Source organism: Myotis nattereri (genome assembly GCF_964212035.1).
Source record: "Myotis nattereri genome assembly, chromosome: 9".
In the NCBI taxonomy this organism is placed as follows: domain Eukaryota; kingdom Metazoa; phylum Chordata; class Mammalia; order Chiroptera; family Vespertilionidae; genus Myotis; species Myotis nattereri.
In genome coordinates, this window is record NC_138084.1 from 20,570,100 (window position 1) to 20,589,230 (window position 19,131).

The 19,131-nt window shown below is 37.6% G+C and overlaps 1 protein-coding gene across 1 annotated transcript in view; it reads left to right on the forward strand.

The window, feature by feature from the left end:
* Positions 1–9,414: 9,414 nt before the first annotated feature.
* Positions 9,415–19,131, forward strand: part of MS4A13 (membrane spanning 4-domains A13) — a gene marked incomplete at both ends in the record, with an annotated part of 33,112 nt that continues 23,395 nt past the window's right edge. Inside the window, 4 exons of the mRNA XM_081100230.1 lie at positions 9,415–9,468; positions 12,059–12,199; positions 12,611–12,667; positions 17,068–17,187. Coding sequence (XP_080956356.1) covers positions 9,415–9,468; positions 12,059–12,199; positions 12,611–12,667; positions 17,068–17,187 — 372 coding nt within the window. The remainder of the gene's footprint in view (positions 9,469–12,058; positions 12,200–12,610; positions 12,668–17,067; positions 17,188–19,131) is intronic.

A 19,131-nucleotide genomic window follows, 5' to 3' on the forward strand; every position in this document is an offset into this window, starting at 1 on the left:
ACTCCCATTTGACCCTGTGATCCCACTTCTAGGAATATATCCCAAGAAACCAGAAACACCAATCAGAAAGGATATATGCACCCATATGTTCATAGCAGCACAATTCACCATAGCTAAGATCTGGAAAAAGCCTAAGTGCCCATCAGTAGATGAATGGATTAGAAAACTGTGGTACATCTACACGATGCAATACTATGCTGCTGTAAAAAAGAAGGAACTCTTACCACTTGCAACGGCATGGATGGAACTGGAGAGCATTATGCTAAGTGAAATAAGCCAGTCAATGAAGGAAAAATACCACATGATATCACTCATTCATGGATAATAAAGACCATTATAAACTTATGAACAATAATAGATACAGAGGCAGAGCTGCCTCAAACAGATTGTCAAACTGCAGAGGGAAGGCCGGGGAGGTTTGGGGGGCAGGAGGGAGGCGGGTAAGAGATCAACCGAAGGACTTGTATGCATGCATAGAAGCATAACCAATGGACATAAGACACTGGGGGTTAGGGGAGGCCCGGGGATTGTCAAGGGCGGGAAAAAAAAGGAGACATATGTAATACTCTTTGTAATACTTTAAGCAATAAAACAATAAAAAAAAAGAATTTTACCCACTTATAGTCACTGTATAATATAATCTGCTTTTATACTTACTATTTTCATAAATATTTTCCTTATTGATATATAATTTTCACAAGTACAATTTTTAGTTGCAATTTAGCCCTCCATTAAATCAAGATAGAATTCACCACTCTTCTATAATTGGTTACTTAGGGTATTTCCATTTTTATTTTATTTTTTTTGCAAATCACTTTTGGAGCTGCAGAAACCTTGAGAAAAAAAAGTATTTCCTCTTCTCATTATTCAAAATGTGGCTTAACACTTCAAGCCTTGTCAAAGTCTGTCAGAGGCCTAAATCTAAGAGCTAAAACTATAGAATCCTTAAAAGAAAACATGGTATAAAGTTTGAAGTCTTGGATTAGGCAATGATGTTTTAGATATGACACCAAAATCATAAGCAAAGAAAGAAAAAAATAAATTTAATATTACCAAAATTAAAAACCTATGTGTGTCAAAGGGCACTATAAAGAAAGTAAAAATAAAACCCATTGAAGGGGAGAAAATATTTGAACATTATGTATCTGATAATGGTCTAGTATTCAGAATGTATAAAGAAAGTTTACAGGTCAACAATAAAAAGACAAATAAGCCACTTAAAAAAAACTTGGCAAAATTTTTGGATATATATTTCTCCAAATGTACAAATGGTCAATAAGCACATGAAAAATGCTCAAGTCACTAAGGAAATGTATATCAAAACCACAATGAGATACCACTTCACACTCGGGATGGCTATAATAAAAAATAAAGTAATGACTGTTGGTGAGGATTTGAAGAAATTGGAATCTCACACACTGCTAGTGGTAATGTAAGATGCTGTAGCTACTTTGAAAAACTGTCAGTTTCTCAAAAAGCTAAACATAAGTTACTATAAGACCCAGTAGCTTACTAGTAGGTATATATACTCAAGAAAATTGAAAATATAGGATCACACAGAATCTTTTCTACAAATGTTCATAGGAGCATTATCCATAATGGCCCAAAAGTAAAATAACGCAAAAGCGTATTGACTGATGAGTAGATAAATCAGTGTGGTATATCCATATAATGAACAATTATTCAGCCATCAAAAGGAATGATGAACTACTACATGTCACAACTTGAAGACATCATGTTAAGTATAAGAGCCAGATACAAAAACCCATATAGTACATGATTCCATTGATATAAAATGACCATAGTAAGCAAATACATAGAAATAGAAAGTAGATTACCAGTTACCAGAGGCTGGTGGGGTGGGAAGGAGAGTGGAGAGTGACTGGTAATTAATTCAGTTTTCCTTTGGGGGTGATGAAAATGTTCTGGAATTATAAAATGGTGATGGTTGCATAACATTGCAAATATATTAAAAAGATTTTAAAAGGGTAGGTTTTAATGTATGTGAATTAAATTTCAATAAAAATAATTTAAAAAGAGAAAACCAGTGTTATAAGATAGCCAGGAAGGATTAAATAACAGTAAAATGCCCTAGTTCTTAGCACCAAATAATCTATCTATCTATATATATATATATATATATATATATATATATATATATATGAAAGCCAAGCAACCAGAACAACGAAATGACCGGTCACTATGACATGCACTGTGGCAGCCAACTGTCCTGATTGCCCTCCCCCCACCCCCACCTCAATCAGGGCCAGCCGGACCCCACCCGTGCATGAATTTGTGCACTGGGACTCTAGTTGTTCAATAATATTATAGGATAGGAATGAGCTCAATGAAGGCTAGAGTATTATGGGAAAATCTCATGGAATAGGGGGCATTTGAATTGAACCTTAGAGAATAGGCATAAAAGAAAAAGGAAAGAATATTTCAGGTTAAGGGCAGCAATACCTATATAGGACGAAAACAGAAACATTCTGCTTGTATTCAGGGGCACCAACAGAATAACCTGGATGAATCAGAGTGTAATCAGACTTAAGTCAGTAGAGAAAGTCTGGGACCACACTATGCAGGTTCTTCAATGCCTACAGCATCTGGTATGTATGTATGTATATATGTATTTATTTATTCCTCTCCTGAGGATATTTTTGCATTGATTTTCAGAGAGAGTGGAAGAGAGAAGGAAAGACAGAGAGAAATATCAAGGTGAGAGAAACACATCGATTGGTTGCCTCCTGCACACACCCTGACCAGACCATGGCCCAGGCCTGGGAGAAGCCTGTAACCGAGGTATGTGTCCTTAACTGGAATCAAACCTGGGACCCTTCTGTCCACAGGCCAACACTCCATCCACTGAACCAAACCAGCTAGGGCACATCTGGTCTTTAATCCATAAACATCAGGGAATCAATGGAGGTGTCTGAGTAGGGAAGTAAAGCCTTTATAATTAACAGGCACAAACCACTTCATTTCAAGGTTTCAATTTCAAAACAAAAGAAAACATATTGAAAAAATGAGTAGAATATAAGTGAGACAGAAAGTGTAAACAAGAAACTAGATCTGAATTAAAGACTAGAAAGAAGAGGGTCATATTTTAGAGATATTTTGGGCTTAATGGATGTGAAGGGCTTTATAATATTTAAAGAAGGAAAAAGAAAGAAATCAAAGATATCTCTCAGTTTTGAGTTTGGATAATGGGGAGTGGGGCAGGAGAGGAAGCTGGGAAAGGAGAAGCATGGGAACTGGATCATGAGCTCAGATATTTTTACACTGGATTTAAGATTCATTATGATGTGTATTACAGATATCTGGAAATGACAGTTTGAAAATCAGATTAGAGAACAGGATTGAAAATGTAATTGCATGAAGTATTGACCTAAAATTGATAGTTATAAGAATGAATGAGAACTCCCAGGGGAAGGCGACATTTTGTAAGGAATGACCGCATTTACTTGTCTGAGAAAGTGATGTTAGTGAAGATGAAATTGAGGATGTCTAATAAAGTAGGAGAAGGTCTTAGAGGGTGGTCTGTCTTCAAAGCTAAGGAAGGATGAGTGTGTCAAAGGGCAAGGAAGCAGGCAATCAGTGTTGTTAAGAAATTCCAAAGAATGAGAGTCCAGTATAGGTCATTGGATGGAGGCATTAGGAGTAGCTGGCAGCATTAAGGGAAACAATTTTAGAAAAGTACTATAGCGAGAAGACAGACTGCAATTCAATGAAAAATAAATGTAACATGAAAGTGTTTGAGCTGTGAAAACAGATTCTGCTTTGGGGATATTTGGTCATAAAAGGAAAGAGAGATGACTCAGTGGTTTGAGTGAGAAGCAGAACACGGAATTATCCAGCATGGTGGGTGGTCTAAAACTTGCTGGCACAAATAGCTGCAAGGCTACATTCATGTAAGAAATCCAAATATGCAGTGAGCACCTTCCTTGGCTTGGTACTGTTCTGAGTGATGAGTATACAGGGTCGGGCAAAAGTAGACTTACAGTTGTGAGCATGCAAAAGTTTATTCTTGTCAATTATTGCATTATTTGTCATACAAACTGTAAGGCGCGGCTACAGCATTAAGCCTCGGACTGACCTGTTGGCAAAGCCAAAAACAAGTCCCAGCTTAGAGGGCACAGTACTTTTAGCATAATTAGGCTTGACCTTATGATGCTCCCTAGATCTTATCTGGGAAGCTAATGGGCTGGGGGAGAGGTAGCAAGTGCTGCCAAAACAAGTGAAACTCACAAGAACATTATAACTATGGTGACCACTACCTTTTTTACCTCTGGCTATAAAATAAAGGCTCCGCTTGCCTCTGGATCTCTCTCTGTGTGGCATCAGCCAGGCGTAGGAGATCCATCTAGACCCAGCTTATTCTCTCTGCCATTTCTTCATTCATTTGCTGCCCTCACTCAGGCTTGTGGAACTCTTGGCTGAGCTGGCTCTGCACAACAAACAACTGTAAACCTACTTTTGCCCCACTCTGTATAACAGAGTGAACAACACAGACAAAAATCCCTGCCTTTGTGAAGTTTACATCATTCAGATGCATCAATCTGCAGTCACGAGTAAAGAGGATGTTGCAAGTTTGGCCACTCTTGTTCACTGAAGAGCTAGGGTTTGTTGTATCACTTCAAACTTACTGGCATTCTAACAACTCACTGACAACTGTGTGTGACTTTTACAATGTTCTTGGTCATCTAACCAGTATTTTCCCAGCTTTGACAGGAGCAGCCACCACAGCCAATACTAGAGAAACAAATTTGTGGGCTGCAGCATCAATGTGAGAGCGATATTACTCTAGGAACCAGATGAGATGAAGCAACAGAGAAGGGGCTGGTCCCAAAGTGGTAAAAAGTTCTCACTATGTCAATAACTCTGACACCATTTTCCACCAGCTTCAGTAAAAGAGCTGCCCAGAGATCTATTCACAACTCGCTGTGCTTTTATCTTTACAGGAAATGAAACTTGTAAAAGTTATGCTTTTGGATTGTGCAGGAAACAGCTGCAGTAAATCTAAGCTTATGACAGGAACAATCCAAGTCACAAGATGGTAGAAAACTTTATTAAAAGTTATACAAAACGCACATACATTTTTTCTTTTAAGTAAACGTGAATTAGGTGCTTGTCAAAATAACAAGCTGAGCTGCATCCAGGATGTATCATTTACAGACCTTTTGTTTGCCAATGTGGAATGGCAACAGATTCTTTTAAACACTTTCTTTTTCCTAAGCCCTCTTGAAAATTTTACCATTAGGAAATTTCTGAGATAGACAAATTTGGAAACCGGTATCACTGACTGGGGGAATGCAAGGAGTAGATTTAAGCTGAAATGAGTTTTACGCAGGCATTTTATCATGAAAAGAAGCTAGGATATATGACATTTTTTATTCTGCTGTTTTTCAGTCATAATTGGAATCATCTGGGGAGTTTTTAATCACCCCTGACCCTTGAGTGCCAGTCCAGAGACTCTACCAATTGTCCTGGCTTCAGCTTGGGCACAAGAATTTTTTTAAAAAAACTTCTCACAGTGATTCTAATATGCATCAGTTTAAGGACCACTATTCTAAATTCCTTCTATGAAATCCAAACACTTAAGAAAAAGTAATTTAGATAAACTAATATCACTTTAAATAGCTTCTGAAATATATTTTTGAATTGTAAAGACAATATTTCAGAATTTGGAAAAACGACTAGAAAAACCAACAACACAAAACAGGCCCTTTCTGACCACCCAGTTGCACCTTGCTCTTTAGACACTTCCTCCCTCCCCCTCTCCCCTCTTTATCCGAATTCTCTGCCAGGCACCACTTGTCACGGTCGTCTGGTGTCTCCATCATTTATTTATTTGTTTCTCTTTCTTACACTATCCCAGAAAGAGAATAAAAGTGTAATTGCCCCAAACATACATGAAATTTTAGAAAGGCAAAGATTAACCATGGAGGACATCTGGTGGTAAAATCTGTCACCATCATATCACAATGGCTTGCTTCTCTGGACCACGCTTGCCACCAGAGGCTGCTAGTCAAGCTCAGATACCACAAAGAGTTTCCAAGCCTTTGTCAGGCTTCATCTCTTCCTAAACATTGTTTTGACCACTGTCTACATCAGAAATAAAACTGATGCCAGGTATAATCTGAAAGGTAAACTCACCTCACCAGGTGGATGAAAAAGTCATTCTGGTGTCTTGCTAAATATTCCATTCATCAATTTCCTTACTTGGCTACTTTTTTTTTTTTTTTTTTTTTAAGTGAGTCATTGACTCAGCTACTTGCCTTTTCATTATCTCCACCGTCGAATCTAAAGTGCATTTGTGGCCAATATTTGAGAGCAGAAAATGCTACCGGTGATGTTGGTCGCTTTGCCGCTGATGTGTGTACAAGAAATGCACCAGAAGGGCCAATGTCTGATGTGGATGTTTGGAGAAGCCGCTTCTAGAGATCCCCAAGTGGTGGTTGGCGGGGGTCAGACTGCATGGCCCAGCCGGCCCTAGTGAGTCTGCGCACAAGCTCTCCCGCCCCGCCCACCAGGAGTGGGCACGCAGGCGCCAAGGACCACGCCGCTGCCCACCGTTGGAGGCTCAAGCAGCGGGAGTGAGGAGCCTGAGGGCCAGCTGGTCCTGGGCTCCTTGCTACCTAAGTGATGACCTCTGGGCAGGGTCTGGCAACCTGGCTCTGAGGGCGCCGCCAGCTGAGATCTGCCTCTTAAGCCAGGACCACGCGGAGAACACCTTGGCCTGGGCTTGAGAGGGAGACACTCGATCCTTGGGACCTTGAACAAGTAAAATGAGGGGTAATGATGTCTTTTTGCTTATGGGATTTCTTAAGTGTTAAAAACCATAACGGGCACGGAGACAGAGTTCGGTGCCACACCCCCTAACCCCCACTCACCCTCAAGAGGTTGGGCTCACCCAGCCTGAGCCTCTGGGTTGCAGCCCAGGACTGGCCCTGAACATTCAGAAATGAATTCCTTGACTTCTGGGAGCTCACACTAACTTCGGAGCCAGTGCTGAAAGCCGAAAGTTTACACTGTGATAGGAGGCATGCATGTTCAGAAGGTTGGGGGACCAGGAGAGGAGGCTTCCCTTCCCCAAGAAGGACACTGTTCGAGCTGTTGAGGGCTGAAACCGAGCAGGTGGCCGGGTTGAGGCTGAGAAGGTGGGCAGGGAGCAATTCGTGAAGGCCTTCATATGCCCGCTAAAGAATTGGAAGACATGCCGAAACCGGTTTGGCTCAGTGGATAGAGCGTCGGCCTGCGGACTGAGGGGTCCCAGGTTCGATTCCGGTCAAGGGCATGTACCTGGGTTGCGGGCATATCCCCAGTGGGAGATGTGCAGGAGGCAGCTGATCGATGTTTCTCTCTCATCGATGTTTCTAACTCTCTATCTCTCTCCCTTCTTCTCTGTAAAAAAATGAATAAAATATATTTAAAAAAAAAATTGGAAGACAGTGAGGTTGCATCGCTACTAAAGACGCTAAAGATGGACAAGTGATTTCTAGAAATGAGCTCTCTTGTGGCTGTTCCAGAATTTGTGAGACAAGTTTTGGGGGTCAGCAATAAGGACTAGGGGCTTGTTCTGTAGAAACTACTAAACAATAAATGATTAATTTCATTTATTTATACAAAATGGGATACTTTACTGGGTTGTACAGTAACTGCACATAGAATGGGTTTTTTTTGTTTGTTGTTCTAACCATCATTTATTCCAGGAATATACTGTAGTATTTCTTAGTTTCTTACTGTCACCAATTAAGCTGAGGGTTTGTTTGTTTTTTAATTCTTTATTGTTGAAAGTTTTACATGTCTCCTTCCCCCCACCCCTTGACCTCTCCCCGCCTGCTCTGCACTCAGCACCTGCCCCCACCCCCTATTGTCTGTGTCCATTGGCCATGTTCCTATGCATGGATACAAGTCCTTTGGTTGATCTCTTACCACCCCTCACCTTCCCCTCCCTTCCCTCTGAGGTTTGACCATCTGTTAGATGCTTTTATGTCTCTGGATCTATTTTGTTCATCAGTTTATGTTGTTCATTATATTCCACAAATGAATGCGACCATGTTAAGCTGAGGGTTTTAAACACACACACATCCTTCTTTTTCTTAGTACTTTAACGAACACCTCATTTTGGGTGGTTTTGGTGGGGGCCTGATAGAGATTACAGATACAAAAAAGGGCTTATTATTTTTATTATTTTCCTTTTACCTAAAAAGTGAAATAAATAGCAATCTAGATATGGTTTTCCCTCATTATTCTTTCCATATAAATTTTATAATCCCATCCCTTTTATTTAAGCATGACAGAGTGATTAATCTTGGTTGCCCATAGGCCTATACCCTTTGATATTTCTCAGAGGTTGTGTTTGAATATATGAAGCTCACTATTTATATTTCAGTTATTAACATACTGTTTTCTCTATTCTCTATCACTAGTTGTTGTGTCCTTGCCTAGTTTTTCTTTTTGTCTCTATTCTTTATAGAATTAAGAGACATTCAGAAAACCAGTTTTAGAAACTGAAGACTCATTAAGATAACCAAGCCATGAGTTTTTAAGGTTGCAGGGGATGAAAGGTCATTTAGTCAAACTTCCTCCTTTTGAAAAGACAAGGGCTCAAGTTTTAAGATCATCCGTCAGCTAAGTGGCATCACTCATGCTGTTGACATAATATAACATGTTAGAAAATGTAGGACAGTGTAATTTCTGATCCACAGAGGATAAAATCCCTTTAGGGGATGCAATTATTAGCCAGCTTTTTGTTTTAATGGAAAGAAGATCTAAATACCAGGAAGAAATGCAGGAATATAGAGGGTGTGGAAAACACTAGAAGCCTTTAGAATTGTGGAAGCAACTTTGTTAAGTTGTCTGATGAAAGAAAAAGTTCTTTCACACAGAAAGAGGAACTAGGGAGCAGGTATGTGTCAGGGAAAAGAATCACAAGCCTGTGATAAACTTATATGTAAGAACTTGGTTTTGAAAATGCAGAGACGGCCTTAGGAATTGCGTTGACTTGATTATGAACTGCAGATGAGTTGTTAAAAGCTTTACTGAAAATGTTCTAACACTGTTCCCTAGGTGTTCTTTCTACTTTATCATCAGAGACACTGTTTACTACTCACAGAAAATATCTGAAATATACCAATATCTTTTAGTCACAGAGAGGCTTTCCAGTTATGGAAACTTATTCAGAACAGGTGGATGTAAGTGGATGCTGCTAAAAATGAAGGCATGGAAAGAAAAGCTGTTGCTTCTGAGTTTAGGGAGTGGTAGTTGCGAAACAATAAGGAAAGAATTAAACTGAAGTATTTCCTTTTGAGTAAAGTATGTATGTGCGTTTTGTATTATTTTGTAGAAGTGTGCAAATAAAGATATCACCAAAGATTAGAGACACGGTCATCTAGAAGAAATGCTGTTAATATGGCTCCATGTGCATGTTCAAAAATCTCTACAGCAGATACACTTGTGTTAGGGGTAAGTACAACTTCACTTTGACTAACTCTGAGATCATGTACTATCTCAATTTAATAGGGAATACTTTTGGATCTGGAAAGGGTCAGATTTGATTAAGTCAAAAGGGTGAAAATTGTTTGTTTGATGCTGTGTTCTACAAATTTTAAATGATCCCATGCCCCTTCATAAACAAGTATTTGTTAATTTTAAATATACTGACTAAATGAATACACACAGAGTAATAGATACAATACAAAACAGTAATAATAAAAGAGAGTGTGTGTTTTTTTAACTGTGAGAGAGATCTATTGCTGATCCCTTTTAATTACTGAATTAATATCAATGCAGTAGGATGATTATTAATCTGTCTCTTTAGCTATCAACAGAGAGTTTATCTATCTCCCTTAATAAAAACACCAAAGAATTATGAAGATCATGCTCTTTCACATCTGAAGGGGAAAAAGCTTTTCCACGGGATGTGAACTTTTCCTTTGAATTTGACTACTGTAGACTCACTGTCTAAGTCCCCTACCTGACTGGTTCTTAACCTCTTTGGAGTCATAGACCCTTTAGACACAGGAAGAAAGCTCTGCATCTTCTCAGACTCATGTACATACCATGGTCCTTCACACTCATTTTTGTTTTCTGTGGGAGGCCTATGTCTTCCTGGAACCCATTCATTGGCTTTTAGGTTAAGAAGCATTTTTAAAAATGTATTGATTTTAAACAGAGAATGGAGAAGAGAGAGAAACATCTGTTTGTTGTTCCACATATATATGCATTCATTGGTTTATTCTTTTATGTGCCCTGACCAGGCATTGAACCTGAAACCTTGGCATATCAGGATAACGCTCTAATCCACTGAGCTACTTGGCCAGGGCCAAGACCATTTTTTAAAAAAAAATATTATTTTTTTTAAATATATTTTATTGATTTTTTACAGAGAGGAAGGGAGAGGGATAAAGAGTTAGAAACATCAGTCAGCTGCCTCCTGCATATCTCCTACTGGGGATGTGCCCGCAACCCAGGCCGGAATCGAACCTGGGACCTTTCAGTCAGCAGGCCAACGCTCTATCCACTGAGCCAAACCGGTTTCGGCCCAAGACCATTTTAAAAACAAGAAAGCCCATCTTGTCCTTTTCCACACTCTAGCAGCCTTGTTTTCTTGTAGAGTTAATCATAAGCTTTGGCTAAATGGGGGTGTGGTTGCAAAATAATAGATTATATAATTTATAATAATATCATTTCACAGTTTTATATAGAACAATTGCCAGTCATATAAAGTAGAAAGAACAACCAGGGAACAGTGTTAGAACATTTTCAGTAAAGCTTTTGACAACTCATCTGCAGTTCATAATCAAGTCAACGCAATCCCTAATGCCGTCTCTGCATTTTCAAAGCCTAGTTACTCCTTTTAACAGTTGGAAAGTCACATGAAATTTATGTTCTTGATACTGATGTGCTTATACAAGAGGTGATTTCTGGGTGCCTCTCTGCTCTAGGCACCATATTAGAGGCTGATGACAGCAGTGAGACAGCTGAAGTCCAGGTCCTTGAGAATTTTGTGATCTAGTAGAGGATTGTCTCCCAATAAAATCCAAAGGGCTTCTAAAAAAAAAGCCATTCTTCCATATTTGATGCAGAGGAAATCTTAAATTCTAAATCTACAAAAGGCAATGAGATTGTTACTCCCCAGAGTGGCCTTTCTATACAAAAAACCCCCCTACTTCTCTAAAATGTATTTTTTATACCAGCCAATTGGATTTATGTGTTTCATAGAGTACCTGCTTTACAAAGAGCTGGAACTATTAAAATTAAACATTAAATAGCTTTCTATTAAAGTTTACATAAAATGAAAATAATATAAGCTCTGAAATATTTAAAGAATAATTAAAAATGTGGTTCAAAATATGAAATATTAGTTTACATATAAATTTAGAAATAAATTTACTGGGACTTATTTACTAAGATTATAATTATATTCTTACAAATTAAAGTTGAGGAGCAGTTCTCCCCTAACCTAACCCATCCCTATTCAATAGGAAGACATTGTACAAGCAAATCTACTTTGGATATTCTTTGTATCTCTGTGTACCTCACCCTGGCATACTAGTGAAAAAGATCCATATCAAGTATGCCTTGAAGGAAAATACATATCAAACTTTTATAAGATTCAAAGTGATTCATACTTAATAAATTATTAATGAACAAGAAAATATTGAATATGTGGCTATCTTCATCCAACTAAGTTAGGAACCACATTTTCTCTCAAGTACCCTCAGTATTCTCCTCTCATGCCATTACTTGGTAGATAGGGTAAATAGCCAGTAATAGAGTCATATTGTCAACTTTCTTATGGGAGAATTGGCCAGAGTTATTATACAACAATCTGTTCCTAAGTATGGCTGATTCCTATTTGGTTAACCTCAGTATTTCCTAGTTAGGGCCTTCTTTTTGTGTGAACCAATCCATTAAATACATGGTTAAGTGTAGAATTGCTATTTTACTTTTATCTTTTATAAAAGTGTTGTATGTTTCTTATAATTAACAGTTATTGGAATTGTGTTATAAGTTACATGATTTCAGAACTAATAGTATTTTCTTTTCACAGACTATCCAGATTTTGCTTGGCATCTTTCATGTTCTCATGTGGTATTTCCTATTAATTTTATATATGGGACAGATTCGAGGAGTCTTTGGGACATATGAACCTATAACATACAGAGTAGGATGTACTTTATGGGGAATTTTTGTGAGTAGAATGCATTTATATAATTTAATCATTCAGAAAATAATGTGCATGCCACTAATAGTAGATATGGAGCAGTTTCTAAATGAAGTTTTCAGAAGAATTATGTAACAAAATCTAGGTTTGGTAATTCATTCAAAATAAAATTCTTTTTTCAACAAATATTTTTTTGAACACTATTAATTTACCAGTGCTGTTATGAGAGATATGGATACAGGAGTAAATACACAATGACAACCATAGGTTTGATTGTCCTTAGATATGTGAAAGAGAAAGAATGTTAACCATAATATCCATTATGATGGTTAATTTTTATAGTTAGGGTCATTACCTTAGCTTCCCCACACAATGAACCTATACTCACACATTTTCTAAATTTGTCATTAACTGTACTCTTCTGTGATTTCTACATAGCCTTCTGGAGTATGGCATCCTGGAAACCAAGTAATCAAAGAAATAGGAAAAGATAAAGTAAGATAAGGGCTGGCTGACCTTTGGAATTAACAATATGGAGGCCAGTAGTAAACCTGATAAGTAGTTTCAATAGAATAGTGAGGTAAAAACCTGCCTAGAGTTTGTTTAAAAAATAAGGGGAGATGAGGAGCTATTGACAGAAAATACAGGCAAGTCCTCTAAGGACTTTGGTATAATGTGGTATAGGGAAATGCGATAGTAGCTGGGAAAAATGTGGGTGGAGAGAGGGTTTGCTAGTTTCAGCAAGTTGGCAGTGTCATGTCTTTTATTGAAGGAATTGAACCAGAAGAGAAAATTTATATGAGATAAATGGTGGGAAGGGGGATCATTAGCATCATGTACTTGTGTAGGCAAGAGATAATGAATTTTAATACATAAATGGCTAAGAGCACGGACAGTTAATCTTTAGCAGTGGTTCTCAACTAGAGGTGATTTTGCTCCTCAGAAGACATTTGGTAATGTCTGGAGACAATTTTGGTTTCCAAAGCTGGGGGTATGCATCTAGTAGGCAGAGACCACAGATGCTGATGAACATCCTACAATGCATACGACAGCACCTACAGCAAAGGATTACCCATGTTTAATGTAAATAGTGTCAATGTAGGTAACAGGAGAAAGGTAGAGGAACAGAGATAGGAGAAGCATTTTGATAAGTAGGTAGATGGGTTGGAAGGTTATAGAACTTTTCTTCCAATGGCTTCAAATATCTCAATGATTTAGAAACAAGATCATGAGCTGAGAGTGCGAATGAGAGAGTAGATTGGTTGTTTGAGGAGAGAGGGCATGAAATAGTCATCTAGGAAAAGTGAGAGAGTGCATGTGTATTATGGAAAAGTAGTTTGCCTTTCATGCAGTAGTAAGGGCTCACTTAAGCTTATAGCGAAATGGGTCAAGATGGTTGCCTGTCTTTCTTAGGCCAAGATTGGCTCCACAGGTGCAGGCATGCACTAAGAAAGACTGAATTTAATCAGGATTGTGATGTAAGCATGCAACTGTGATTGAACAAGAAAGGTGCAAAGAGCTGAGAGTGCATATAAATGAGTGTTTGTAGAGTTTTACCATGGAATTCAAGATAGTGAAGGGGAAAATGTAACAGGGAGTTGAGGGGCTCAGATTATAGATCTAGATGGAGTCAAAGGATTGTTAGAATTGTAATTCTACAGGGCATGAGATAGAAAGATAGAAATTGATGGTGAGAGTAGGATACATCAAATTGAGATTTGAAAGATGTTACACTTATTGGCAGAAACAAGGGCAAAAGAATGGATATAGGAGTGAGTGACTGAGTTAGGATGGAGTTAAAGGATTGAAAGACATAAATTTAAGCCCAGGTATTATAAAGGATTATATATGTGTATATTGAAAATACAAAGGATTAAGATATGTTAGAAAGAAACTTAAATACAAGAATTAAAATTACCTAGAAAGAGAAGAGTAACCAAGGGATCAACACATGACTTTAACCAGGAGGGATAGTTGGTCATAGGATCTGATGATATTTGATTCAAAGCTGAAGGAGAGAGAATGGTTGGAAGTAGCAATAAGGAGCAAGGAGACCATTTACCTCATGGTTACAACCAATGGTATAAGGACTATTGGAGATAAGATGGCCACTACTTGAGAAGGCTATAATCGAAGCAGCAGCCTGTAGGTCTAGGACAGTGGTTCTCAACCTTCTGGCCCTTTAAATATAATTCCTCATGTTGTGACCCAACCATAAAATTATTTTCGTTGCTACTTCATAACTGTAATGTTGCTACTATTATGAATCGTAATGTAAATATCTGATATGCAGGATGGTCTTAGGCGGCCCCTGTGAAAGGGTTGTTCGACCGCCAAAGGGGTCGCGACCCACAAGTTGAGAACCGCTGGTCTAGGATATACTCTGCCTTTATACACTGGCTCACAAGTGTCAAAGCACTGCATTGGAAAACAATAGGAGAAAAACTGAATTTCCAAACAAAATCCAGATAAATGATACATGTCCCTCAGTGTTCAATCATTTATATAAAAATAGCATATTTAACTCCTAGAATAAATTATCTAAAATTTATATTCCATTTAAACAAATGCAAAATTTCTTATTTAGGTCATAAACTTCTAACGGCAATTTGTAAAGCAAATGGTTTGGTAGTTTAAATTAGAGAGCATTCCAGTTTAAAATTCACAGCGTATTTTCACTTTATATTCTGAATTAGCTCTTACCTTCAGATAAGATGAAAGGACTATTTCAAGGGAATTGTTCAGCCCACCTTGAAACAATATGGCATCACTTTATACTTCTGGGAAATAGACCACGTAGCCTTGAATGAAATAAAGGAACCTCTTTTTGAAAAAGACAAAAATATGAATAGCAGCTGTTACTTAATACTGCCATAGTTTTAGTTAAGATATATTTTGAAGAAACACACTTTGGAATAGATTCATGGGCCACTTTTTCATATCTGGATGTGTATACAGTGATTTTAATTAGTGGCATCATTTCATGAGGAAGAATAGCCTTGGAAGTAATAATTGAATGAGTTTAGAAAGCATACAGAGATAAAAACAAGTTTGGTCCCTGATTCAGGACCACTTAAGTCATTTTTGACACAACCCACCATCCCCTGTATATTTCTGTTATTAGTGACCCTACTATTACTATTGCCTTTCAATTCATATATGTCCTCACTCCTTCAACTAAAACTTTTTATATTTTGTTACTCTTAGAATTATAAACATAATTGACTTAGAAGAGAACTTGTTAAAAATACATTTTAAGTTGCTGAGCATTATCAATGAATATTTATAAATATATGTTTTTATATCCAGTTTATCATTTCAGGAGCTGTCTTAATAAAATTAGCAAAGCATCCATCTCCTGGCCTGGTAAGTTGAAATGTTTAGGGTATCCTAGATGTCACTTGTCACAAAGGTTTTAAGAAAAGATAGTATCTAAACAATGAAGGAATCTACCCTACCTGTAAAATAAACGAAGGAATTAAGTGACAGTCCAAAAGCACATACTTTAATGTACACAAACACGCTATATTAGTTAGAAACATGATTACAGGTTTCCAAATTTAAATATAGAGGGTTTTTTTAATTTGTATTCTACCTTTTTTTTCAAGTGTATAAACTGTACTATTAGAAAAATGTAATAGGACTGAATGTCTTTATATACAGACATAATACTGCTAAAAAAGTCAATTTTCTTAATTTAGTTTAGGAATAGAATTGTATCTTGTAACAAAATAGAGGGTATCTTTTATAATAAAAGAGAAACATGCAAATTAACCATCACTTTTGTCACTCCATCACTCTGCTACACCAACCAGCCAATCAGAGCAACTATGCAAATTAACCCAACAAAGATGGTGGTTAATTTGCATACCTAGGCGGAGTGAAGATTGAAGACGACTGAAGATCGCGGTGGTCACAGAGCTGGAGCGAGCAGGAGGCTTGGGTTGCTCTTGGCGATGGAAGAAGCCAAGCTTCCTGCGGGCCCTGGACTCTGCTCAAGGAGTGGCTGGGGGCCTGGGTCACTGGGGGCAACCCAGGCTTCCAGACCACCCTGGGCTCTGTTCAAGGAGCGGCTGGGGGCCTGGGCTCCACTCAAGGAGTGGCTGGGGGGCGACCTAGGCTTCCAGTCAGCCCTGGCCTCCCCTGGAGGAGCTAAAAAAAAAAAAAAAAAAAAAGAGGAGGGGCTGGGAGTAGCCAAAGCAGAGAAGCCAAGCTTCGCTGCTGCGGCTGGACCAAAGGCCTGGGTCCCGGGTGCAGGAGAAAAACCGGTGCCGGCAGCCAGGGGAAGGAAGGCCTATTGCGCGAATCTTCATGCAACGGGCCACTAATGTCTAGAATAAAGATCCATCTATGGTGTAGGTTGAAAGAGAAAATCTTATAGCTAAACAATACCTTAGAAATTAATTCATCTTATCTCTGATTGTGTAGATAAAAAACTGTACATAAGTGTACAGATATCCAAAGGTATTTATGGAGTTTTCCTAGAGAATTAAAACCCAGCATTAAAAGTCATTGATTCCTATTTGGCTTATTTCTACAAGCAGTTCTTTTCCATCTTTACTTTTTTTTCCTTTTTGCAATGGAACTGCTTTTGTTCAAATCACATCTTATATTGCTTTCTTCCAACTAATTCAGAAGATTGTAAAATGCAATATTGTTTAGACTTAAATGAAAGATTTATGCTTATTGGTGTGATCATATTTTAGTGTTTTCTCCAGATTAACTGGGTTTCATGTCAGCCAGAAAAATATTTTACTCTAATGGCAAGCATACCAACACTTCTAAAGCTTCAGAAACTAGATCAAAGTTTTAACTAGATGATTTTTTTCCAGCATACTGTCTAACCAATGTGTTTGTTCCGATTATAATAAATTTTCACTATATCTTCTTTTCAGGTTACAGTCGCTTTGATCTTGAACATCACCTGCATAATTACTGTAATTATCGCAGTAATTTTAACAATAGTGGAGTTGTCTAGTTTTCATTCTGTGTCATATAGGAATTATGGACAAGCAGTAAGTCACCAGTTCCATAGGAGCATCTTAACTTCAAAATGATTCTTTTCAGAGGTTTTGAAGCCCTAGGAGGAAAAATAAGGTTTTTATTGGTCCTCACAAAATTCTCTGATTCAATTGTAAGCTCTTTTTAAAATATATTTTTATTGATTTAAGAGAGGAAGGAAGAGAGAGAGATATAAACATCAATGATGAGCGAGAATCATTGACTGGCTGCCTCCTGCATGTCCTGCACTGGGGATTGAGCCCGCAACGCGAGCATGTGTCCTTGACTGGAATCAAACCTGGGACCCTTCAGTCCACAGGCCGACGCTCTATCCACCAAGCCAAACTGGGTAGGGCAGATTGTAAGCTCTTGACTGAAAGTTCTAACTCAAAAATAATTGTAGCATGATTTTTTTTTTTTTGTAAATACTACTGGAATATTTGAGATCTTGGCATGCCCAATTAAAATAAAGCAAGTAAATAATTTGAAGGACCCAATGGTAAGTGTATCTGCATTAGGCATTGGGTCATTGATGATTCTCTTAAAAAAAAGAAAAGTATAATTCTAGACTTTAAAACCATTCCCATAATCAACTGCTATTGATGCATATATTTGGAATTGTAGACACCTAGTAATTTCTGGTTTAACATGTAGCATTTTGTGCACAGCCTATTTTTGTATTTCATATGAATTTTGCTTTAGTTCTTAAATACTAAATAAATGTGAATGTCTTAACCAATATCACAATAGATTTTATTCTAATTGTGTTGGCTTTAAATTCAGAATCACGGATTATTAGTGTTGCAATATTTATAAAAACCTTCCATTTAAAGTTATAACAGATTGGAGTGGAGCTCCCCTTTATTACTGAGAAAAAGAGCACAACAAATAACAATTTGAAAGGTGTTTTTAAAAATTTATTTATTTATTTTTCATCCTCACCCGAGGAAATTTTTTTCCATTGATTTTGAGAGAGTGGAAGAGAGAGGAATAGGCATAAATATTAATGTGAGAGAAGCACATCAATTGGTTGCCTCCTGCATGAGCCCCAACCAGGGCCCAGGCCAGGAAGGAGCCTGCAACTGAAGTACATAACATTGACTGGAATCGAACCAGACTACCTTTATTCAAACACCATCCTCAGTACTCACTGTGTATGACCCCTTGGACTAGTTTCTTAACTTTTTTGTTCCTTAGTTTGTCTATGTGTAAACGGAGAAAGAAAATCCTAACACAACCTATTAGTTAACTACTTTGTCTCCCAAACTCCAGTCCTGTTGTTCTTGTAGAAAGTTTGGTTTTTCTATTAGGATATGCTTCTAGCATCATCATCTCAAACTCAACAGATATAAAATGGAAAATATTTACCTCCTCAAAAATACTGTACTGCAAAACTACTGTATTTCAATCACATAGGCTCAAAACTTTTCTGTAACCCTTCACCTTTTTCTAGCCACTGTCTTCCCAATTACCAAGTATCATTTATTACTTACATTTTTATTAATCAGGACTCTATTGGTTGTAAATGACAGGAAATACAACCCAAAATGATGTAATCAAAAAAGGGATGATTCAGAAGCTTCAAGCATGTGTGGAGCACTCAGTCACTGTGTTGTTTTCCTGCTGGAACTTCTGGGGGCAACATCTTGCCACTTTCAGGGAGGGAGCTTAAGAATAACACTAACATATACTAGTAAATTAAGAAATATGAACACAATGACTCTTTACAATCTTTCTGGATAAGGGGTCACAAGTACTTTCCAGCTCAAATGTTACAATTATGTTTCTGCCAGCAAAATTAAATCAGAAATCTTTATCTTGCCATTTCAACCCCTCTAAGTCTTCTTTAGTTTGCTGGCAATGTCAGACATGAGTGCATACTATATCTGAGTTAAATTTATTTTATCATTTCTCAACATGTTATATTCATTCTTTTTATTTAAATTAAATCTTTATTG